General features: G+C 45.2%; 3 protein-coding genes across 4 annotated transcripts; all 3 read left to right on the top strand.

The window, feature by feature from the left end:
* The first annotated feature begins 708 nt into the window (after positions 1-708).
* LOC127613540 (uncharacterized) lies at positions 709-9,081 on the top strand. 2 transcript variants are annotated; one of them, XM_052084629.1, is made up of 11 exons: positions 709-902; positions 1,067-1,182; positions 3,384-3,533; positions 4,162-4,288; positions 4,537-4,636; positions 5,073-5,148; positions 5,485-5,612; positions 5,683-5,890; positions 6,228-6,321; positions 6,399-6,465; positions 6,990-9,081. In XM_052084629.1, the coding sequence occupies exons 3-11, from the start codon at positions 3,440-3,442 to the stop codon at positions 7,872-7,874; spliced, it is 1,779 nt and encodes a 592-aa protein (XP_051940589.1). In that variant the 5' UTR covers positions 709-902; positions 1,067-1,182; positions 3,384-3,439; the 3' UTR covers positions 7,875-9,081. The 2 variants fall into 2 exon arrangements, with proteins under 2 accessions (XP_051940589.1, XP_051940590.1); XM_052084630.1 differs by having other exon boundaries at positions 4,165-4,288.
* Positions 9,082-10,063: 982 nt separating this feature from the next.
* Positions 10,064-15,385, top strand: c1qtnf6b (C1q and TNF related 6b). Its single transcript, XM_052084663.1, has 3 exons — positions 10,064-10,252; positions 12,778-12,994; positions 14,680-15,385. The coding sequence occupies exons 2-3, from the start codon at positions 12,799-12,801 to the stop codon at positions 15,225-15,227; spliced, it is 744 nt and encodes a 247-aa protein (XP_051940623.1). The 5' UTR covers positions 10,064-10,252; positions 12,778-12,798; the 3' UTR covers positions 15,228-15,385.
* A 2,028-nt stretch (positions 15,386-17,413) lies between these two features.
* On the top strand, positions 17,414-23,826 carry LOC127613910 (cytochrome P450 3A40). Its single transcript, XM_052085198.1, has 13 exons — positions 17,414-17,576; positions 19,036-19,129; positions 19,546-19,598; positions 19,686-19,785; positions 19,907-20,020; positions 20,098-20,186; positions 20,263-20,411; positions 21,104-21,231; positions 21,316-21,391; positions 21,749-21,909; positions 22,787-23,013; positions 23,324-23,486; positions 23,602-23,826. Exons 1-13 carry the CDS (start codon positions 17,512-17,514, stop codon positions 23,677-23,679), a joined length of 1,497 nt encoding a protein of 498 aa, XP_051941158.1. The 5' UTR covers positions 17,414-17,511; the 3' UTR covers positions 23,680-23,826.
* The last annotated feature ends 1,283 nt before the right edge of the window (positions 23,827-25,109 follow it).

Below are 25,109 nucleotides of genomic sequence, written 5' to 3' on the forward strand. Positions count from 1 at the left end.
ACCGCGCTAAAATAGAAGCACTAACAGCAAGTGACAGTTAAACGCAAATTTCAAAATAATTTTTTGACTACTGCGAGAAAATTTATAGTTACAGTACAGTATTTAGAGTCCTAAATCGGAAATTGTAACAAAAATGACGAATAAACACAAATGGTGTTAAATTATGCTTTATATCTGTCAAATTCATCTAAATTCAAATCAATAAAAGCTGCTTTTGCAGGTATAGCTGTTGCAAATGGAATGAGGACATTTATGAATATCCTGTGAAAGGGTTGCAAATCAAACTCAGGTGACTTTCTTTTCACGTTGGAAGGGAATTTCTCATGTCTGCATCTCTTCTTGAAAGCAGAAATGATCCACCGAAAGGATCGCGCAACAAGTTGGGGGAAACCACAGATCGGCAAAAAGTTTAAAATGGAGGGGGGAAAAAACTAGGATCGTTTTTGAAGTTTTGTTTTATTCCTTTTTCACAAAAATGTACAGTATATATTTTTTAAAGGGATGTAACAAATATCACAAGACTCTTAATCGATAGTGGCGGGAAAACAGCCTTTGTGGGCGTGGTCACGAGGCCACCGCCCCCTTCTTTTCATCTTCTCCCCTCCACACCCCCCTCCTCAGTGACGAGTGGAAATCATGTCAGTGCTTCAGCGAGATCTCTGCTAGTAGGTAAGTTTCTGTACCTTCACAAGTGGAAGTCTGGATTTTGTGTGTGTGTGTCATGCAATTTTGCCTGTGCTCGTGCATACAAAGAAACGAACGCTGTACCTCCAGTGAAACCAAACAAACAGCTGGTTCAATGATGTGATGGGGCTGCTTTCCTACATCCGGAAGCGGACCTTTGGAATCTGTGCTGGTTGCAATGAAATCTCAAAACTATGGAGCCAATTGTGCCACCCGCTGTGAGAAAACCTGATCACTGTCGTGGCTCTTTGGTATTCCCACATAATAGTGATAGAAAATCGATAGCGAATCAAAAACCAAACAAGATGCGCTCGGATTGCACTACTGGATTATAACTGAAGGGTGGATAGTGATTATTTTCAATTGAATGCTCTATCGGCAGGAAGTCGGTGGGCTTGCTGCAGGACCTGAGCCATGTGGCGGATGGAGGCAATTGTGACGCCGAGTTCTGGAGAAGCTGCTCCTTGCCGTGTGATGTGAGCTGCACACGGACAGACGGTAAGTACAGGACTTTTTATTTTAAGGTTTTAAGATTAAAAAAATTTTTTTTTAGCCATATATCCATCTGTCTGTTTTGTTCGTATATCCACTTAATTAAATAAAATTTAAATTCATCAATACACCATTTTTTTTCCAGCGTATACAACGAGCCCGATTAATATAGTGTCTGATTTTAGGTGTTTTAAAATCGGTGGATCGTCGTGGCGGTTTTTTTTTGGTGATTTTTTTTTTCTTATTTTGTCAGATTTTTTTTCTTTTAATACTGTACAGAAATACATAACACTCAAGGAGCACCGCCGCCTGCATGTTTTGCCCATTCCGTTGCATTTACGACGACGTCAAGCAATGAAAGACCTCGTCGGCTTTTGTTTTTTTTTTTTTTCCGTTTGGACTTTCCCTTCGCTGGTGGTTTACAGACCAACGCGAGATGGAAACCAGCGCACACACACACACACACACGCACGCAAGGCGACGCGACCACAACACACCGCTTCCTGCCTCCTTTGACTCTGACATGAAAGTGAGTCCTGCTTCCAATAAGCGAACAATTGACAAGTGAAAAAAAAAAACTCCCAGACGATTTCTAGAAGCGGGGCTTGTGATTTGTGGTGTGATCGATTTATTCTAGTATTGACGCCATCCCCGCAGTCTCTTGTTCAGTTGAGCCACTGTGCACATTTGTTGCATTATTTAGGAAATACGAGTATTGGTCAAATTTAGTAAATTATGTCATCCGGTTCAAACGAACTGTCAACGGTTCTTGTGAGAGGAAAAAACAAAAAACATCTAAAAGTCAAGTCAAACGACATGACTTTTTTTTTTTTTTTTGCCTTTCACGATGGTCACAATTTAAGACTACCAAATAAATATCAAACGGACCGCGAGAGATGTCACACGGCAAGATCTTCTGCTCTCCAAAAAGAACTTCAGGAAACAAATTTGCCCAACTCGTTCAATGTCAAAGATGTTTTTCATGTTTGTTTTAAGAATCCACCCATGTACGGTTTTCGTGTATTGAAAAAAAAAATCATTTGGTAGGGTAAAAAAAAAGTGTCTGAAAATAGAGGTTGTAATGACTCCATGTTTGCTAATCAGCTACGAGCGTAGCAGTTAGCAAACATAGCATGAGTTGAAATCCTACGTTTTCCAATATTTCCCCTTTTGCTGACGTCACTTTGGACATACAGTATTGAGTATGTTGCACGCAACATCGCTGAACGCAATTCCGTCGCCAGGAGAAACACGTGAGTGAGCCAACGAGGTCGCGTGACACGCTGGTTGAAAGCAACGCAAGTCACGAACAGAACATACTAACCTTTTTTTGTTGTTTTTTTTTTTTACCGAAACCACAAAAACAGGTACGTGGGCCGTGTAACTTCCTGAAAAACCAAGCAAAAAACATCCACGACTCAAAAGGGTAGGTTTTTACCCCCCAAAATATCAGACAAGCAAAAGCATCCAAATCTCAAAAGTCAGGTTTGCACTCTCCCAAAATAAAAGTCATTGCCCTCCTCCCAAAAAAAACAAGCAAAAGCATCCATGGCTCAAAACTTTTTTCACCCTAAAACAAAAAAAACAAAGAAAAACTCCCCAAAGTAACCACACCTCAAAAATCAGGTTTTCACACTAAAAAAAAAACCCCACCAAGGTAAAAGCATCCGCACTTCAAAAGTCAGGTTCCCACCCCCACCCGAAAAACAAAACCCAAGTAAAAGCATCCATGACTCAAAAGCTTTTCACCCCCACCCCCGCCAAAAAAACTAGAAAAAATGCCCAAAAGCATCCACTCCACACCTCAAAAATCAGGTCTTAAAAAAAGCCAAAACATATACGCATCAAAAGTAAGTTTTTTAACCCCCCCCCCCCCCCCCCGCCCCCCCAACAACAACAACCAAAAGCACCCACGCCTCAAACGTCAAATTGTGACTTACGCCGCGGGTCGAAGGCAGGTGGTGCCTTCAGGGACCCTGGATCGGGGTTTCACCACGTGACCTGTTTCAAACACAATGCTGTCGTTTTTTTTTTTTTAAATTTAATTTTATTTTTTTTAACCAACAAGTAAAACACCTCACAGGTGTTTTGCTCTGCAAGTGGAAGTGAATGTCAGAACCGTTCATTTCCACTTCTGTTTTTCCTTCACCTGTGCGCGCCTGTGTGTGTATGTGTGTGTGTGGGTGTGCACGCGCGCGCGTGCACAGAATGAGAAGGAGGAAGCCGTGAGTTCCGCATCCCGCATCCCAAGCAGCGGACAACGATGAGGACCGCTTTTGTCCTTCTTCTTTTGTCGCTTCGTGCCCCCGCCGCCGGCGCCGCCATGAAGCTCAAGTGTCCCGAACGCCAGCCCAACAGTGAGTTTCCCATTTGAAGCATTTTGCCTTCATCGCACGCACTCGCCCAACGACGATATGACGTTTCCAACATTGCCGCTCAAGTTGGCGTCATGCGCCTCAACGCAAACGTGTTGCGCTTCCACGTTAAACCGCAACTTTGGAGTCAGTCGATCGAAACATTTGAAGCGGCCGGAACACGATGCCCGGTTGGAACTTTGGGACGGTGTGGTTCTTTTGCATGCCGCTAGAGGGAGTCCAAGTACCAAACTGAGTTTTGCAGTTTTAATTTGAAGTGGGGATTTTTTTTCCAAGTCCGTTTTGACTTCTTGAAAACTCACTTACTTTTAATTGATGTTTCTATTTTTTGGGGGAAACGCTTTGATTTTAGTTTTAGTTTGTTTTAGGGACTACTGTATTTGTTGAGTGTGAGACCATGATAAAGTCTTAATCAGCAATAACAAATTAATAACATTGGAAATGAACTCCGAAAGCCCATGTACGATCTGAAATGACAAGGACTTTCACCGAAGAACGTTTTGGCAAGAATTCAAGTCAGTTTCAGTTGGTTTTCATTTTTTTTTTCAAAGCGCAAAAATTGTTTCGTTTTTCCCCATTTCCCATTTGTGTGTGTGTGTGTGTGTCCCAGCAGGCCTGGTTTGCTTGAATGACTACAGTCGAAACATGACGTGCATCTGGAACAGCTCGGACACACGTACGGGCAGCGGCGCGGCGGCGTGCGGCGTACACGCAAAAAGGATCAACGTTACGTTACCGTGAGGGAGAAAGAAAAAAATCCCAGTTTTGATGGAATGTCAAGTGGTTCAAACGAGAGTTCGAGTTTTTGATCGGGGTGTTCAGTTTAAGTACCGATGTAGCATTTAAAGCCGAAGACGGGGTTTTAAACCAATTCAGGTTTTCAATCTGGAGTTCAGGTTTCAAGTGAGGGCTTCGTGACCGCGCCGAGGATTTCAGTCTTTGTTTGGGTCTTGAGCAAAAGGTGTTTTCCCTGTTGCGCTTTCAGTCGGCGCCGGTACCGGTCTGGATGTGTTCTTCGGCCGCTGGACGCGCGGACGCCTTCCTCGCCGCAGACGTGCTCGCTCATCTTTGGCAAAGACAGCATCGTGAGTGCCGACGCCACCGTTTGACACGCCCTACGCCCTGAAAAACGGACTCATAAGTTCAGAGCACAGATCCTGGTGGGGCGGAGGGAGGGAGGGAGGGGGCGGGGCTATTAGTGGCTTCCTTTTCAAGCCACCCTCGGACCTATTTGCTTGATTTTTGGTATTCAAAAATGATGGATGGAATTTCTTGCTTTATGTGCGCCACCTTGTGGCTTCACGGTACAAAGGATCCATTTTGAAGTGAGCGACGGAGCTTCATTTAGACAAAAGAGGTGCTCCGGTGCCATCTTGCCGACTTCTTTCCAAGGTTCTTCATGTAGAAACAGAACAGGGACTAAGTCGGGGCTTTGGTGCTATACTGCGGCACCAAAGCCTGGTTTTCTGGTTTTCTGGTTTTCAAAAGTATTTGTACTTGCCACCACTTTGCTGCGCTCAGTTTCAGCGGCACCACGTGTTGAGAGTCTGGATCAACTGCTCCGCGGTGGAGATGATCTACCAGCCGGCCTGTCACGGTGAGTGCGGCGTGTTGAAAGGGGGGGCAGCCCGTCTACACGGCCACAAATAGTTTGGCCTTCACTCTTCAAATTACCGCTAGTCAAGTCTGAGCTAAAGGGGTCCAAAATGTTGAAAGAGCCATATAGGACATACAGGACCTTTTTTTTGTTTACTTCCTGTCTGGACTTCTTCCGCAGCCCCCTTAGGCAGCAAGAGTACTAAATATACCCTTGGGTGGTTGAGCTCGATGGCGGTAACAATTATCCCGTCGTTGCTCTCTCCCCCCCGTTTCCTTTTGGTTTTCTTCTGCAGCCCATTGAGTTTGTGTGCTTGCGTGTGTGTTGCAATTGCAGTGAAGCTCCCTGCGCCAGCAAAGCCTGAAATCAACCAGACCACCGTTTCCTGGGCGACTGCCAAGCAGGGCTCGACGTCTCCGTACGACTTCCAGCTGGAGTGGAAGCCGGCCGATGAGCCCTGGGATGTGCGTTACTCAAACGTTGCGTGAAAAAATACGTAACGCAACGTGAAAAATAAACGCTGACCTCCACCAGGGAGCGTCGGTGCACAGAGAGACGAAATCCTGCGAGGAGTCATGCCGATCCGAGCTGAGTCTGGACCGGTTGGGCCGAGGGGCGGCGTACGAGGCGCGCCTCCGGGTGAGGACTTCGGAGGACGATCCGGTGGCGTCGGTGTGGAGCGACTGGAGCGCCGCCGCACGCTGGACGTCAGATGTCGGGGAGGCTGCGGCGCCACCTGCTGGTGCGTTGAGGTCTGACGCGCTCACCGGACTTCAGATCCTGCTTTCCGAATCGAGACCGAAAGGGGATCCGTTTGACCTCGATTGACGGTTTCAAATAAGGGTTTCGAAATTGCGGTCAAAGTCCAAGTCTGGGTTTCAAACGAGGGCTTCAAAGGAGAAGAGGGTTTCAATCTTCAAATTAGCCTTTCAAGTCAGAAGGTGGTTTTCCAGCGATTGTTTGGAACTAGGGTGTTTTTCCAAACAAGGGTTTCCAGCCAAAGTGAGCCTTTTCAAGTTTGGGTACCAAACCACTTTTGGAAGGATCTCCAAATCCCAAACGGGTCTTGTCTTTGTCAGACTCCCTGTGGCTGGTTTTGGGGGTGACGATCTCCGGAACAGCCTTTGCCGTCTTTCTGACTCTTCTGCTCTTTAGGAAAGACAAGACCAACTGGTAAGCACAGAAAACGAGATCTTTGGTCATCCTCGAAACACTTCCTGAAACAAAATATTTGTTGTATATGTTTTTAGGGTTTATGTCTTCAAGAAGATTCGAGGCCCACGACTACCAGACCCGGGAAAGTCTTCCCTCCGGAACGTACGTTTGCCACGGCGACAGCCGACTGCCAGATGGCTCCTTGCCACCACCGCCACCGTGCACAATAGAGAGAAAACCGAATAGCCGGAGATAAAGACCCTGGCGGTGGAGCGGTCCACTTTTTGTGACTTTGGTGAAGTCGTCTTCGGGGTTCAGTTCCCACTCGGTGACACTGTCCATAAGACGGTCTACGGTTTCCCTGTTTCTGCAGAATATGTGCCCTGCAAATGACTGATGACCAGTGCCGAGGATCTAGGATAAGACTACACCTGAGACAGGTCGCCAGTCAGTCACAACCGTCCTTATTGTGAGGATCTAGAATAAGACTACCTGAAGATCCACAACAGGACCGGTTCCCAGTCTCTCACAGGGCACATACAGAAAACAGGCGACCGTTCGCTTTCCCGGCCGCATCGTCACCCAATGGGAACTCAACGCAAACGACCTCCACCAAAGTCACTACCAGTCACCTTCTCGGGTCACTCGTGGTCAATCACCTTTTGTCAACTTCTGCTCTTCTCCAGAAGTGGGCACGTCCTCCTTTCAGCAGTGAGTCCTTGCAAGCCTTCCTGCAGCCCGTGGACGTCCTGGCGGTGATGTCCGTCGGCTGTGTGGAACCCGGAAGTCTCGGAGACCCTCGGTATCTAGGAGACCCTGAAGCTGTCCTGGAGAAGATGATGAGAAAGATCACCACGGTTGGCTTGTTCCCGCCCGCCAGCTCCCAACTGCGGCCTCCTCCGATCCCTGTGCTCTCCCTCACTTCGGGCAACCTGAAACCGTGCGCCCCGGAGTCCCCCTACGGCACCGTGGGTGCCATCGCGGACCAGGACGGGGAGATGACGGATGCTCGGAAACTCTTCCTGGAAATTATTGGCGGGGTCGGCGACAAGACGACGGCGGTCATTTCAGACTATGAGAAGATCGAGAAACTCCAGGGTGAATGTTCAAAAGAAGAGGACGAGTCGGGAGGTCAATGCGCAGGTGCAGGGCGATCTCCTCTTGAAGGGGTTTTTGTCAACGGCTCCGTCCAGGTGAGTTTGGACTACGAATGCATTCAGACACGACGACACCACCACGATAGCCCTGAGGTCCCCGCTGCGGATTCGGGCGTCGGGGGCGTACGCGAGGAGCACGCAGGGCCCGAGGTGAGCTTGGAGGACGGGGAGGAGAACGCCTCCTGCTTGCCCCGTCCCCCTGGTTCCCCTGGATCCCCTGGTTCCCCTGGATCCCCTGGTTCCCCTGGTTCCCCTGGTCCTTGTGGGTGCGCTCCTCCTTTAGACTTCCACCGTCCAACTCTGGAGAGTCTCCAAGCTCTCCTGCTGGATGCCGGAGATTTCACACGTGGAGCAGTAGAACCCTCTAGCGGTGGTTATATGTCCGTGTGTCAGCGCGATCCCGAAACTGCTTGAAGGGCATATACCCACCATTGAGTTGGCGCACCCCTTCCCACCCCCATGCTCATGCTCGACAAAATCAAGTGCAAACAACAAATGTATTGAAGTTCAAGTTAATCACTGTCATTTAGATTACCTGGAAAATGTCATATATGAGAGCGCACCACCCTCTACCTTGCGTATACCCCCCCCCCATCCCCTCAAAAAAAGTCCAGAAGAAGCATTTTTTTAATGTTCAAATCTAATTTGTATAACGTATACAGTTGAAATCTCTCATTCCCAAACTTGTTGAGCCACACAAGCCTTTTTATTTGGCGCACCCGCACCCCTCCCGCAAACAGTAAAAATGACTTTTTTTTCCAGTGTTGGAGAAGAAGAATATTTTATTCCGTTTATGGCTCCCTTTTTCAAACATTTCAAGCCACGCACCACTTTCAAAATACCCTTTGAGCCGGCACACCCCTTAAACCCCCCCCACCCCTAAATGAAAGTGCCAAACATCTTCACATTTCAGTTCAACATGAATTTGTATCGTTTGCAGCAGTCTGTCGTGGACTTTTTAAAACCCTTAAAAAAAACAGCCCAAAAAGCTTTAATTTTTTTTTTGTGGTCTTTTTCTTTTGTTTGTTTGAACGTCTTTAGTCACCCGCTCCCTTCAACGCCACCACTAAATTGGCGCAGCAGCTCTCCTCCAACACGTACCTTATAATTTGGTTTTCAATGTTGCGCACCCTTTCATTCCTTCACCCCCCCAAAAAGGAATAAGAAGTCTATAAATTGAAAAAAAGGACATTTCATGTTGTAAATGTTTGTATTCTACTTAAACTGTGCAAGTCGAAGATGATTTCGGTGAAGCGACAATGAAGCATTAAAATGTTGAACAACTGTTGGGTGCGAAAAATTTTTTGGATGTTTTTTTTGGATGTTTTTTTTTTTTTTAGATGACATTCCACATTGCGTCGCTGCTGCTTCATCGGTTGTTTGGTTTTTGTGTCAGACTGCAGATGGTTTCACTGGAGACTTGAAAATAGTGAAGACAAGCGATATTTTCTTTTCCACAGAAGCTGGTGCGAGGTGGGGGGAGTGTGGTGGGGGGGACTAGGCCAAGACAAGACAGTGTTTTGCTAAGTAAAGATTTGTTTTTGGCCGCGGACACGTTTGCTGTTATGTAACATTCACACCCACTTGCAGAAAAAGTGCACCAACACTCCCTGCCCCCCCCCCCAAAAAATATATGCTGTATACTTTTTAAGTAAATATGATATTTCTCAGAGAAAAAAAACCCTCACTTTTTCCTTCGTATGAAGTCATGAGAAAGATTTCATTGAAGTCTGTCTTACAACTTGTCTGAAAAAAAAACTTTATTTGATTAAAAAAAAAATAGATAACATCATCATAAGGCTACAAAGAAAAATGTAATATTTTCTTGAGGGGAAAAAATGTGTGGAATATTTATTGTAAGAAATTATTATTTTAAATTTTTGATTTGGCAAAAGATGTTGGTTTGTAAATTTTGTGTTTCTATTTAGAGATTTTCTTGGAAAAAAAAACTTTTTCCTCTAAGAATTTTTTTTTTATCTTCATTAAAAATATTTTTCTCTTCAGAAATGCTAAACAAATTCTCTAAAAGAAATGCTACTTTCAAAAAAAGAAACTAAATACAACATCTGTGGTTACGATACGTCAATTTTCGTATATTTTTTTTTTAATTTGGGCAAAAACAAACCCATTCCTCCAGCAAAAGCAAAACGAACATTGCACAGAAATGCGCTTCCCTCCATCGTTCCCCTGGGATCCCGTCCCGTCCTGTCCTGTCCTGTCCTGTGGCTTCGTGGCTAGACTGGGAGGAGGGTGCACAGTGCAGACAAAGTCCGGCAGGCTGTGGACGAGAAGCAAAACCATTATGCCAGAAGAGAGATATATATATATAATATATATATATATATATATATATATTCATTCATTCATTTTCCAAACCGCGTTTATCCTCACAATGGTCACGGGGGTGGGGGGGTGCTGGAGCCTCTCCCAGCTGTCTCCGGGCAGTAGGCAGGGGACACCCTGAACCGGCTGCCAGCCAATGGCAGGACAGGACAGTCATGATTGTCATTATTTTTTCCACATGAGCTTATTATCCCAAAAAAAAACCCCACGATGTCCAAGTCTTGTAAATGGAGGAGTAAGAATGACGGATGGAGGGAGGGAGGGAAGGGAGTGTGGGAGAGCGAGCCTCTGTTCCGGCGTGTGCGTGTCGTGTATGTGCGAGCGCGCGGGTGCGTCGGACAAAGAGAGGCTGAGACTTTCTCCTCAGTTCTTCCTCCTCGCAGTGGAGCACCGCGACTCCTTTTTTTTTCTCTCGCTTTCACATTTTCTTTTTCATCTTGTGGTGAAAGGTAAGACACAACCCTACGCAACACCCCCTCATCCCCTCCCTCTCCCAAAATCATTTTGTGCGCGTGCATGTACATGTATCTTATTCTGCGCTTTCGTGCACGCGGGGGTGGAGGGGGTGGGTGCTCTCACGTGCATACGTGGCCAAAGTGATGTTAGTTGATGCTAGCTTGTTGTAGGGAAGGGGGGGGGGGGCTGGTTTCGGATGTCGTTGTGAAGTGACGTCACGGGCGCGCAGCATCCGCACAGAATAATTAACGGTCCGTTGCAATGTGATGCAATGAAAATTACGCGGAAGGAAACAAGTATTTTGGGATATGCCTGCAATTGGTAACTGCAAAAACAACAAAATAACGTGAACCAAGACACTACTCTTCCTATTCCATCGTGCTTTGCCTTCTGGTTTTCTGTTTCTACTTGATGATGAAACATATGGAAAATTTTTGAGGGGCAAACAATCATCCGTTTTGGTGGAACAGTTTTATTCCACGTCCGATAGTCACACTTAAAATACTGTACTGTGTTAAAAAAAAAAGACTTTTGATTAAATTTTTGAAAATTGTGCTTTTAAAATTAGATTAGCAAAGAAAAAAAAACAATCCATAATCTAAAAATGCTTAGCCCCCAATGATGTAGTTTGCGACGGTGCAGAACGATCGCAATCTTGTTTACGTCCGCATGGCCCCACAATCGACCCCATTCTTGACTCGCATCCAAATTGGAGCCGCATAGTTTGGATGTTATCTGCACGGGAGCGCAGATAACAACCGAATGGAGCTAAAATCATCGGCGACTCTCCGGGTTGCTTTGAATTATTTGCTTACAAAAAATAGCTAGCTTAGCTTACGTGGATGTCAACAAGCTTAACTCGTTGGGACTGCCTTTGGACATTTATTAAAAGGTGAACGTTTAGTTTGCGAAAGAATCAAATGTCTGATGTTTTCTGAAAACGCATACGTTGAGTGTCTTTGATGTTTATGAAAAATAGGGATTTGAGGTTGATTGAAGACTCCCAAATTTTCATTGATGGAGGCTAAAACTGGCAGCTAGGTTTGGGTAAGACGCTAATTAACAGCCAACGTTTGCCATAAGACGTACGCTGAAGTTAAGAGACTCTAAATTGTCGTAACTCGTTGCTAATTTGGGGGTAAAGAGTCGATTGTCATTGATGTTTACGACAGCGCAAACGCAGACTCTACTTCCAGGGCGCTGTATTGACCCCAACGTTGCCGTCGATATTTAAAAACAGGTACGGAAATTCTTCAAAGTTGACCAAAACGTGTTTGCGGAATTTGAACAAAAAACAGAGACGCCGGTTTGATCAGGACTAAGTTCCCTGTGATGTTGTGCGGCGACGTACGCTGACTTCCTGTAGGTGTCCAGATACTTTTGAAAACATGTGCATTCACTTTAAATGGCGCACGGAGCACTTTTAGCATATGGTTTGTGTTACGTAACCCCATGGACGGGGAGGGGGGAAAGAGGCGGGGGGGGGGCACTTTATACCTATATGGCCTTCAACACACGACTGAAAGGTACCAAGAAACTCAATTCGAGCCAACTGACGATACACACACACAGAGAGAGCTGGTTGGGGGACACAAGGCGCAGGGCTAAGTGTTACCCCCTGAGGGAACTGATTCTACACGATATGTCCCAAATTACATCACAGAAATAGCCCACAACAGAGTGGATGAAAGGGGGTGGGGGGTGAGACGTGGGCCTGGATGGTGAGTTTAGGGTTCACCCATCGGGGCCTGTCTGGTGTGCCTCCGGGAGAGCAGACGTGAGGTGTCGGGACGGTCACAAGGCAGGCCAGGAGGCCAAAGAACAGGAATTTTTAAAAACTGGTTTCTGGAACTGCTGGGATGCTGGACCCTAACGAGTTAAGGGCGAGCCCGTGGAGACCTGGCCGCTGGGCGTCAGGGAGACCAGACCGGAGGTGCCGAGCTAGGTTAGCAAGGCAGCCCAAGAGTTTTTCGGGACTTGAGTCCGCTGTGATACAAGACCAGAATGGGATCCTTGAGTTGCCACGACACGGGAATGGGAAGCGGCAGCTGCCGCACCGCACAGCAGGAAAAACGTCCTGGAGGTTGGGGAGCTCAAGAAGCAAGGGCAGTGTGTGTCGCAACTAGGCAAGGTAAACTACGAAAAACGGCTGGCACGGGATGCGGTGAAGAACCTGGTAATGCAAGGGGTGACTTCGAGACAGGGTCGGAAGGCCCGGGCTTAGAACAGAGAACTTGGAACCAGGCCTGGAAATAGGTATGGTGCTTGGTAAAGGGGCCCAGGGATCAATCAAAAACCCCAAGCAAGACAAACTGAAAAACTAGCAAAGAAGTCCCAATGTCTGTGCCGGAAAGGCGCTTTACTAATTGTCCTTTGTCCGGATTCCGTCACTTTTGGATCACGAAATCAATCTAAACTGGCCTGTCGATGGAGAATTTCCCAAAAAAACATCATCGAATCACTCATGGAGAGAGAGATGGGTAAGCCCTTAATCCGCCGGTGTCCTCTTCATCCCAAGGTGTCGTCACCGTCGTCCGCCATGTTGTCCCAGTTCAGCTTGCCGTTCTTGGTCCTGTTCCTGCTGCCGCCAGCGAGCTGCCTTCCGTCGCCGGCGCGGCCGCCCTCGCGCTACTGCCGCCGATGCTGCGACCACTTGGATTCTCAGGCTTTGGGCTCCGCCCCCTACTACCGCCCCGCCGAGGTCCGCACCGTGGTCAACATGACCATCCTCAAAGGTAATCCGATCGGCGTAGCGTATCCAAACCGCTCCGAGTTAAGACGAGTTGGATCGATGGGCTTCGCTGTTCACTGACCCAAACCCGGTGACTCCGGTGTCGGTAGATTCAGCGGTTCTACTCAAAAATTTTTTCGACTTTGCTACATTCCAAAAGAAAATCGCAATTAGGCGACTTTTCCACGACTAACGGACGATAGGTTCCAAAGAGGAATCCGGGAGGTAATTCATTTATCATTGCTCAACCGTGAATACGGGCACTCGACTTTATCCACTCCAACTGTAGTTTTTCCGAAGATAACCAAATCGAACAAAAAAAACCAAACAAATCCATATCTCCAGTTTCACACGGCCAAGAATATGAACCAAAAATTCATTTGACATTTAACGAAATGCCTTCTGGCTTTCTCCTCATCGACGAGACCCACTTCCATGCCGACCTTTGTAAAAACAGCACTTGACTGATATACACGTCGGTGGCAGTGAACAGTTGCATTCCAGCTGACAAATAAAAAACGCCCGTCTCAGTGAACGAGTTCATACAAAAGCAGCTTTGTGCTCCAAATCCCGCGAGCATTCGCTCCAACTCGCGTCCAGAGCAGCCTGGTAAACGTTGGGAAGTCCAACCTTTGATTGTTGGAACCGCGGACTGAAGAAGAAAATTCCCACCGACCGCAGGCTAACTGGAGTGCACGGATTCAGAGTGGAGCTCAACGAAATGGAAGAAGGCTTAGGAAGGGCGGGGGGGTGGGGGGGGTTGGCATCAAGGCATGACAGCCACTGCTTTTATGAACATTCCGTCCAGGGTGAACATTTTCCATTTCTTGAGTGTAGAAACAGGAAGTGCGAATCCGAAACTCGCTTGCTTCTTCTAAGCCTCGTCTTACGGGGAGGCTCAGGGCCGAGGCTTTCGCTTTGCTTGAGGGGATGCTTCAGGCGTGGCGTGGTGGGTGGGTGGGGGGGGGGGGGGGTGATGGTCACCTGCTCCGCCTCACTGTACAGAGGCCTGCGTTCCAATCTCCCGGCAAATATAAATGCACGATGGTAGAAACAAGAGGGGAAATTGTGAAAATAATTTGGAAAGAAATATTATCAATAGAAAAATGGAATAAAAAAAAGTCCAAACCCCAAAAGATGGAATTCAGAGTAAACGCAAATGAATAAATTGATAACAGAATTAATATCTTCAGCCATCCCTTAAAAGTATTTTAAAGTTAGAAATAAAAATAAAAGAATAGAACTGCAAATAATGTTTTCATTTTAAGAAATGAAATAAACAAACATGGTAAAAAAATCAGAATTTAAGAGATGAAAAAGTAAAACAAAGTTTGACTAAAAATCTAAAAATAACCCAAAAATATGAAAAAATAAAAATAGAGAAAAAGTTGGAAAATCAATTCTAAAAAATGAATAGAAAAACAAAATGACACTTCAAACAAAAAGTAAAACAAAAAGTAAAACAAAAACAAAAACAAAAGCAAAAAGTAAAACAAAAAAGAGCAAAACAAGAACAATTGAAAGAAGAAAAACAAGAAAAACGACAAATTGGGACAAGAAGCGAGAGAACTCTATCAAAAGCATCCGTCAAGTCCGCAGTGGAGTGGTCGGCAAAACGGCCCGTTTGGCCCTTCTTGTCTCGCCTTCAAAGCGCATCGTAATCGCCGCCTTTGCTGCGCCTCGACGCAGGCGATAAAGGCGACAGAGGGGACAAAGGTACGCACGGCAAGCCCGGCGCCGAAGGCCTCACGGGCCCGCCGGGCCCGGCGGGCCCCCAGGGCATCAAGGGCCAAGCGGGCGCCCCGGGGGACCCTTGCAAGAACCCGCGCGCCGCCTTCTCGGTGGGCCGGCGCAAGTCCCTGCACAGCGTGGACTACTACCAGCCGCTGGTGTTCGACACGGTCTTCGTCAACCTGCACGAGCACTTCAACATGTTCAAGGGCAAGTTCTACTGTTACGTGGCCGGCGTCTACTTCTTCAACCTCAACGTGCACACGTGGAACTTCAAGGAGACGTACCTGCACCTCATGCGCAACCAGGAGCAGCAGGTGATCCTGTACGCCCAGCCCAGCGAGCGCTCCATCATGCAGAGCCAGAGCGTCATGATGGACCTGCAGCCGGGCGACGAGGTCTGGGTGCGCCTCTACAAGCGCCAGCGCGACAACGCCGTCTACGGGGACGACGTGGACATTTACATTACTTTCAATGGATACCTGCTGGCCCCTGCCGGACAGTGAGGAGCCCTTGTCGCGCTGGACTCAACCTGATGGAAAAACGCCGTCAAACTACCCAAAGGTGGCACGTGCGGCCTAATATGTGCTTTGCACGGTAAATAAACCACTTTCTTGGAAAAAAAAAAAATCTCTTGGAATTTTTTTTTTACTAAAAATGTAAAAAAAAAAATTCTGGGGGGGGGGGTGGGGGGCAAAAAATCACACCTGTGAAAAATACAAATTATTTTCTGAAAATAGTACTTCAAAAAAAAAACACCACATTTGAAAAAGTGCTACTTCTCCCAGGAAAAAAAAAATCTCTTGGAATTTTTTTTTAACTAAAAATGTAAAAAAAAAAAATCTTGGGGGGGGGCAAAAAATCACACCTGTGAAAAATACAAATTATTTTCTGAAAATAGTACTTCAAAAAAGAAAACACCACATTTGAAAAAGTGCTACTTCTCCCAGGAAAAAAAAATCTCTTGGAATTTTTTTTAAACTAAAAATGTAAAAAAAAAATTCTGGGGGGGAGGGGTGGGGGGCAAAAAATCACACCTGTGAAAAATACAAATTATTTTCTGAAAAATAGTACTTAAAAAAAAAACCACCACATTTGAAAAAGTGCTACTTCTCCCAGGAAATAAAGTCACCTTTCTTGAAAAAAAAGGGCGATTTGCTCCTTCAGAACCTGGACGACGTGTTGGGATTTGTCCAACCTTGAATTCTGCTCTGAAACTGAAAATCCTGTGGGAGAATGTTCGGATATCAGTTTCTGACCTCAAGCTGAAGCGCACGAATGTGTGTGTGTGTGTGTCTGTGTGTTTGAGTGTTTTGTTTGTGTTTTTCCTCACGTGTATTTGTTTTTCCACTACAGATTTGACCCCTGGTAAATTGTCAGTGGCTTACAGCTCAATAGCGCTTTCTGGTGGCACGTCTTTGAACTGCAAGGTATTGTTGACAAAAAAAATGCTACTCGCTCATCCCGTGCGTTATTCTAACAAAGGTAGATAATGTTATGATATAGGTGCGCCCCCCCCCCCCCAAAAAAAATCATCCCCAGACACCAGTTGAACCGATCAACATGAAAGTGGGACACCATGAAGAGGACGCATGAAAAAAGTCTCAAGGACTCAATTCTGAACAGGAAGTCAAGCCTTGTGGCCTTAAGCTGCAGAAAGTTTCTGCGCAAAGTTGATTAAAAGCGATGAATTTGTATGATATCTAATGAAGTGGCCGCAAAGCGGATGAGGAGCGATGGCGAGTTCAAAGTTCAAGATCCACTCCACACCCAAGCCACAATAAAAAAACAAAACAAACAAAAAAAAAAGTGGGTGAAAGTAGGTTGGCTTGTGACTCAATTGCCGATAATGCAATAGGATGCAATACATCGTTATTTATAATCGCACTTTTGCAACGTCACGCAGGATCGGGCGTGGGCAAACTTTTGTGCTCAAGGGCCACATTTGATTTGGAAAAGCCACGCGCGGGGCAATTTTATGGATTTGGGTTCTTTTTTTTTTCAATGATTTGGTACTTCAACTTCATTCATGTAGAATTGCAAGTTTTTTAAAAATATTTCCGACCGCCCAAATGTAACGTTAAAATCGTAATATCGCAACTTTTCTGATTGATGGTTGAAGGAAATGTTGTTTATCTAAAAATCCCCATTTTTCTTCTCAAACCCCCTCAGAATTTGGATGATATTCTTATGATTTTATGAAATTGTTTCCTCAATACGCGGCTTTCTTTCCCCCGAAATTTATTCTTGTGTATTTAAAAAAAAAAAAAATCCCCCCCAAATAATCGGGATTTTTATTCTGAAGAAAATCTGAATTGAGAACATGGATGGTTGAATTTCCACAAGCCAAACGACGAGTATGCACCAGTCCGCTCTTCTTGAACATTCGCCACAATAAAAAGTTTGAAACACGCACACTTGACCTCTCTGCCACCTGTTGGGGAAAACAAAAAATGGAGTTGGAGGCACAATTTCATGGTGAAAATGAATTCATTTGGCGGAAGGATATATTACCGGTACTCTTTTTTTTAATTATTATTATTTATTATATGGAAAAAGTCAAATGCTTGGCACACACGCCCCCCCCCCCCCCCCCCCAAAGCTAATTAAGGACAAACTCTCTGTGGCTGTTTCAATGATTGACCAAGGTGCCATTTGATTGAACTCTCACACACTTGACAAATACGCACACAACACACACACACACACACACGGGCACAGAGGCTTGAGATAAAAGGTCGCCCGTGTGGCAGCTGCCCGCACAGCCGCCATCGGAAAACAACAAGCAAGATGGACTTTTTGTTTTCGGCCACGACGTGGACTCTCCTGGCGCTCTTCATCGCGCTCCTCGTCATGTGAGTGACAAACGCACCGTTCAAGTGCCCGCCGAGTCACACAACAACACAGTTGTAGTCGTGATTTTTTTGTTCACGTCATTTGGAAACGTGGCAGATTTTAATGGGCAAAGTATGTGGACGCTTGTTTGTTTGACTTTTTTTTTAATTGAGATCAACAACCAGTTCGAGATGAGCTGTCAAGTGTAAGCAGCAAACTATTCATTTAGCTATTTGTAAATGGCTTTTATTTGATATGTATATATAATATATATATATATATATATATAGTTATATATATATATCAATTATTTTGTTATTTTATTATTTTTTATTTCTTTTATTATTATTTATTTTTAATTCAATAACTATATATATATATAACTATATATATATATATATATAGTTATTGAATTATAGTTATATATATAGTTATATATATAACTATATATATATATATAGTTATTGAATTAAAAATAAATAATAATAAAATAAATAAAAAATAATAAAATAATTAATAAATATTTTCCCCTCACATCAGTGTCAGTAAATCAATGAACAAATGATGGAATTAGATACTGCAACATAAATAGCATTTTCATCTTTCATTTAAAACGACAAAAAAAAGCAAACTCATGTTGATTGTATGATTTACAATGAATTTCATAATATTACTTAATTGATGTAATTACCCGCCCCCCCCTCTCGCCCCCCCCCCCCCAAAAAGTGGCTTGTTTGATTAGTTCCAATGAGTTGACGTGGCTTCATGAGAGAAATAAAAAAATTTTTTTGATTTTAATGAAGGTCCTTGAGAGTGAAAAGGGGGCCCGACTGAAGCCGCCGGTCAAATAACGCAGGCCCATTTCGATGACTTGTCATCCGGTCGATGATGACGAATCAACTTGTTGGCTGCTGTATGTGAACGTCAAATTCCCACTTTGGCAACGGTTGGCAAAAGGATTTTGTCGTCCAGCGCTGATTTTACATTTCGTCCTGTTTTCGTCTTTGTCAAGTCAAGTCAAGAGTATTTCTGGAGCACTTTCAAACAGCCATGGCTGCATACAAAGTGCTGGACATGGAGCGATTTAACATACACAATAAACAGTAAGACAAATCGGTAATAAAGGCGGTAGAAAGCACCAAACAGTAAAATCAAGAACAAATCTAGTCAAGTCAAGAGTATTTCTGGAGCACTTTTGAACAGCTATCGCTGCTTACAAAGTGCTGTACATGGAGCGATTTAACATACACAATAAACAGTAAGACGAATCCGTAATAAAGGCGGTAGAAAGCACCAAGCAGTAAAATCAAGAACAAATCTAAGTCATGCTGAGTCCAACGCCAAAGAATACAAGTGATTGGTGCGTCATTGTCGTTTTTCTCTGTTGTCATTGTCATCTTTGTCGTCGTTTTGTCATCTTTGGTTTTGGCTTTGTTGTCGTTGTCGTGTTTTTGTTTTTTAATCGTTGTCGTCTTTTAGCTACGGCTACTGGCCCTACAACACTTTCCAAAGACTGGGCATCCCGGGACCCAGGCCGGTCCTGTTCTTCGGAAACCTGCTGAGCTACAGGAAGGTGGGGAGCCTCCGTTGGCATTGCAGCTGACGCCAATCAAACCACAAGCACTTGGCTGTACTGGGGGATAGGGGGGGTCCATCAGGCCCCGCCCTTCGTCAAGGTCAACTCTAGGCGCGATTACAATTGTTGATTGCGAATGGCAGCTTTTGTATTTGAAAAGTTTCTTTTTGTAATGACTACCTACGAAAAATCAGCTTTCTCACCCCCCCCCCCACTACTCCTCCCGAAGATTACTGTTTTCTTGAGAAAAAAAAAATTCCTCACAAAAGATATTTTGTCAACCATTTTGGTTGACAGCAGGGGGCGGTAGAAGGAGAAAATGTCCGCCCCCTGAGCTGGATGAAATCAGGTGGTCCTTGTCCTTTTTCCAGGAGCGCCTTATAAACCCCCCCAAATTGTTTGTCTGCTTGCAGGGTTTCATCCACTTCGACATGGAATGCCACAAGAAATATGGCAAAATCTGGGGGTGGGTGATGACGTTGGCGTCACGGCCATGCGGGAATTCCGACCCAACCAAATTCCGACGCTTGTCTTCTTCTTTTTTGGCGTTTAGCATCTTTGACGGCCGTCAGCCGGTTTTGTGCATCATGGACCCGGCCGTCATCAAGACGGTGCTCGTCAAGGAGTGCTACTCGCTCTTCACCAACCGCAGAGTAAGTGCGCAAACTCAAAGGCGCGCACCCGAATAAAAACAAATACCCGACTTCTGAAGACATGTATTTTTTTGTGGGTGTGTACGTGTCTCGTCGTGTCCCCTTTTGTGTGGTTCTGCAGAACTTCCGTTTGAACGGGCCGCTGTACGACGCCGTCAGCATCGCCGAGGACGAACAATGGAAGAGGATCCGAAGCATCCTCTCGCCCTCCTTCACCTCCGGACGACTCAAAGAGGCAACGCCCTGACTTAACTGCCCGTGTGTGTGCGTGCGTGTGTGTGTACTTTGTCATTTGGACGTGTGTGTGTGCAGATGTTCGTCATCATGAAGCGTCACTCTGCCAACCTGTTGAGCAGCATGAAGAAGAAGGCGGACCTCAATCAAGCCCTGGACCTCAAGGAGTGAGTTTGCGTCCGAAGCGAACGTCCTCCGGCGGGTCGGGTCCAAATGCGTCACGAACGGCGTTCCGCTCGGCAGGTTCTTCGGCCCCTACAGCATGGACGTGGTGACCAGCACGGCCTTCAGTGTGGACCTGGACTCCATCAACAACCCCAGCGACCCGTTTGTCACCAACATCAAGAAGATGCTCAAGTTTGATTTTTTCAACCCGCTTTTCCTCATGATAGGTGACCCACCAAAAATTATTTTTTATAAAAATGATAAAAATACAAGAAAAAGTCAGAATGTTATGAATGTACGGGTCATTTGAGAATTTTGCGTTCAAAGAATAAAAGTCATCATTTATATGAGACTCCTTTAAAATGTTAAGATCAATTTTATACATTCTCCCAAAATATTGTGATGCAGCAAAAAAGTCCGACGGGTAATTTAAGTGTCAGTTTTCCACACGTTTTCTCCATCCAATCGATTTTAGAACATTACAAAATGTTGAAACGTGAAATGGGTCGATTACTTGTTTCCAGGATTTCTTTGAGAATATTATGTTTATTAAATATCCCCAAATTAAAAAAATAAAAACTGAATTTGGAGGTGGGGGTGAAAAAATGTTTCTGACGTGAATTGTTGGAGATTGTTAGTTTCTCTTCCATTTGCCAAACTCTAAACAAAATAATAACACCGGTGCAGAATTGTTTGGGGGGCCTGGGGGAAGGAAATGAGTCCAAAACAAAATCTTAAAAAGTAAAAGGGTCATTTTCTTATGCATCTCATCAATTTTGGAACCCACAAAAAATCCTAAAACATATTGTCAGGTCTTCACTGAGCCACGTTTGTTCCTTCTTGTTTTGTTTTGTTTTAAATCCATTTCTAAATGTACCATTAGGATTTTTTTTTTCTTTCATTTTTGGTGGGTCCGCAGCCTTCTTCCCCTTCCTGGGTCCGTTCTTCGAGAAGATGGAATTCTCCTTCTTCCCCGCCGCGGCCTTCGACTTCTTCTATGCAGCGTTGCAGAAGATCAAATTCAGCCGTGAGAGCAGCGGGCGAGGGGTATGGTCTTAAGCGCGCCGGGTTACGGTGTTGAGCCGGGGGTATGGTTGCGAGCGAATGACCCCGCTTATCATTTGCCCTCAGACTCGCGTGGACTTCCTGCAGCTAATGATTGACTCGCAGAAGAACCACAACTCTCCTGAAGAAGACATGAAAAAAGGTGCATGGGAATTATTTCTGTGGTTCTGTTGATATCTAATGCGAAAGGTGATCTCACACAACTAATTCGCCAGGAGTAATCGTATGCACAAATGTGAACGTCACTTTTTTTTTTACGCTGTGGAGAGGCACATCTGCAGACGCTAATTTATGTTACGTTTGTGTCGGACTGAAGAAAGTGGAAACATGTAAGACTTTGATAACAGTGGGCTAAGAATTGACCCCTGAGGGACACCACGTGATGTCCTCGTGAGGGATGCATGCCAATGAAGGAGAAGGTTTTCCTGCCAGTCGCGCACGTGCAACCGTGAAATTATATTTTGACCGTTTGGATTATTTCTGGATGCTGTTTCGGCAGGTCTGAGCGACCATGAGATCCTCTCTCAAGCCATGATTTTCATTTTCGCCGGCTACGAGACCAGCAGCAGCTCTCTCAGTTTCCTGGCGCACAACTTAGCCACCAACCCTCACGTCATGAAAAAGCTGCAGGACGAGGTGGACGCCACCTTCCCCAACAAGGTACAACAAGAACGAGTAGTAGTAACATACCATACGCGCTGTTATTTGACGCTGGTTAAAAATCGATTTGTGGAAAAACAACGAATCTTTTAATCGGCTTATTTTCTTGTTTTTTAAAAGTAATTGTATTCATTTGTCTAACATTGATGTCCCTGATACAGTATTCCTCAATTTATAGATACAGATATATATATATATATATATATATATATATACACAGTATATATATGTATGTGGCGGCCCGGTAGTCCAGTGGTTAGCACGTTGGCTTCACAGTGCAGAGGCACCGGGTTCGATTCCAGCTCCGGCCTCCCTGTGTGGAGTTTGCATGTTCTCCCCGGGCCTGCGTGGGTTTTCTCCAGGTGCTCCGGTTTCCTCCCACATTCCAAAAATATGCATGGCAGGCTGATTGAACACTCTAAATTGTCCCTCGGTGTGTGAGTGTGAGTGCGAATGGTTGTTTGTCTCTGTGTGCCCTGTGATTGGCTGGCAACCGATTCAGGGTGTCCCCCGCCTACTGCCCGGAGACGGCTGGGATAGGCTCCAGCACCCCCCGCGACCCTAGTGAGGATCAAGCGGTACGGAAGATGAATGAATGAATGAATATATGTATGTATGTACGTATAAAAATTCTCTGGGTGCGGCAATATCGCCCTCTGCTGTCCACTGAAATAAATGTCTTAACTGCATTTGAACTAAGGTCACGTGAGCACACCTGGAAAACGGGTGAGCCGACTCCCCACGTATGCTAGCTGACCTGCGATGGTTCCATCATATCATTTTTTTAAGTGTGGTCCTCAAAAAAATACAGTAAAGGCGAAATTTGGGATTTAAAGATGTTTGGGGGGGGGGGGTCTTTTTGGGGTTTTTTTGACAGGCTGCCGTGCAGTACTCGGAGCTGATGGAAATGGAGTACTTGGACATGGTGATCAACGAGTCGCTCCGACTGTACCCCATCGTCCAGCGTTTGGAGCGCGTGGCCAAGGCCGGCATTGAGATCAACGGCGTGGTCATCCCCAAGGACATGGCCGTCGTGGTGCCCACTTGGCCTCTGCACCGTGACCCCGACCTTTGGCCCCAACCCGAAAAGTTCCAACCGGAGAGGTAAAACCGAGTCGTCATTCAGTACATGGAAAAATGATGGATGATTTTTTTTTTAGGATCATAATTTAACGAGGAGAAAGTAGTCTTTGTTGAAGAAAAACTCTTAAAGCGACTTTGGTACGAAATTGGGAGTACGACATGGCATCATACAAGAATGGGAACTTTTTTGTTGTTGTTGGGATCCGACGAGAACACATTTTTATTTTTTGTCCTGGATTTGGAATAGTGAATTTATTGTCTGCAAAATTAAGTCCAAATATTTACAAGAATTATCTTGTCACTGTTTTTCGTGTGATTTTATTTTTTTTAGGTTCAGTAAGGAAAACAAAGACTCGATTGACCCGTACGTGTACTTGCCGTTTGGCGCTGGTCCTCGCAACTGCATCGGGATGCGCTTTGCAATGGTCAGCATGAAGCTGGCCATTGTGGAGATCCTGCAGCGCTACAACTTCTGCGTGTGCGACGAGACCGAGGTGAGAATGCGGGACGCCGTCATGTTGGTCCTGCGGTCTGCGTTCGACGCGTCCGAGTCAAAACCGGACCATCCGCAACCGCTGACAGACACTTTGTTTCCTGTTTTCCCACCAGATACCCATCGAAATGGATGTGCAGGGCCTGCTGATGCCCAAGCGACCCATCAAACTGAAGCTGGAGCCGCGCTCGTGAAGCTCGAGAGGCAGGAAATGGAAAATGCTCGCTCAGAGACGGACAGTGGAGGCTCCTCAATCTGGAAATATGTTGCCTTGCGACACGGCGTCATCTGTTTAATGGTGAGGCTGCCATGGAAAATAAATGCATCAATCTCGAAAATATTGATTTTCTTTTCAGCTCTATTTTATGCGTTTCGCCCGGGTGAAGAGCCTCAAAAACAGCATCTTTAAAAATATTACCTACATGACCCCCCCCCCCCCCCACCCCCCACCCCACTCCCCACCACCCCACAAGTGATGACAGAGTTCTTTTTCGGGTCAGCATATGGCGCCAAAAGACTTTATTGTACTTTGTGGGCTGTTCCACATGCCTCCCAGTGTGAATACTTCATCAAATGGGAATTTTTAAAAGTTAAATTCGATGCCACGCCCCCATTGTATAGCATGTCGAAATGTTTTTTTCCATAATGTTGTCCCGTGTGTTGAAATGGTACAGCCCTAGTTTGGAGTCAATCGGGGTTTACCATTTAAGATACATTTTGGAAAAAAATACACAAATAAAGGACAAACTATATCAGTCCAAATGCAAAGCTTGTAAAAAACTAAAACGAGAGGAGAAGAATGTACGTGTACTTCATCAAGAGCCCGTGTGAACAGCACCCTCTCGTGGACGTTTTGGGTATCACTCCGGATCCTGATGATGAAATCGGCCTGCCTAATCCATTTCTCTAAATCCAGTTCTCCGCGTTTTGTGACCATCTTGTTCTTTCCGTGTTTATAAACAGACGAGCGATAACAAAAAAGAAAGAGGGGTGGGGGGAAGCGAGAGGGGGGCGGAGCCAAGCAGCTTCTTTTTTGCACCCGACACATGTTTTGAGCGCTGCGATTGGACAAAAGCCAAGCGTACGTTTTCTTCCAAGCTTGTACAGTAGACCACATGGATGTGACAAAAGCAGCATAATGGTGACTCACTTATTGGATTACTTTTATGCGGCACTTAATTCTTGCCATGTAGCGTCAGCGAGAAACAATTTTATACTGGTCTCTGCTTTTGTTTTTTTCTTTTGAGCTTTTTCACTTGCACGTCTTTCAACAAATGTTGGTGCCAAAATGTACTTCCGTCTGCTTTACAGAGTGTGTCTCACAGGAAATGTCACTACTTCTAAGAATGACGTATTGCTGTTATTTGAACAGACCGGTTCTCGTGGGGCTCTATTGAGAGCAAAAATTGCAAAATGAAACTTAAATAGAAGATGGAAATATAGACAAATATTTGACCAAAATAGGAAAATTGCTCCATGTACAGCACTTTGTATGCAGCGATGGCTGCTCTAAAAATACAGTTGACTTGACAAAAAAAATTGAATGAAAATTACGAAAAAAAATTACATGAAATGTGCAGAAACTGTCGACCAAAATAGAGACAGGAAAATATTACAGCTGACT

The sequence above is a fragment of the Hippocampus zosterae genome, chromosome 13 (genome assembly GCF_025434085.1).
Source record: "Hippocampus zosterae strain Florida chromosome 13, ASM2543408v3, whole genome shotgun sequence".
In the NCBI taxonomy this organism is placed as follows: domain Eukaryota; kingdom Metazoa; phylum Chordata; class Actinopteri; order Syngnathiformes; family Syngnathidae; genus Hippocampus; species Hippocampus zosterae.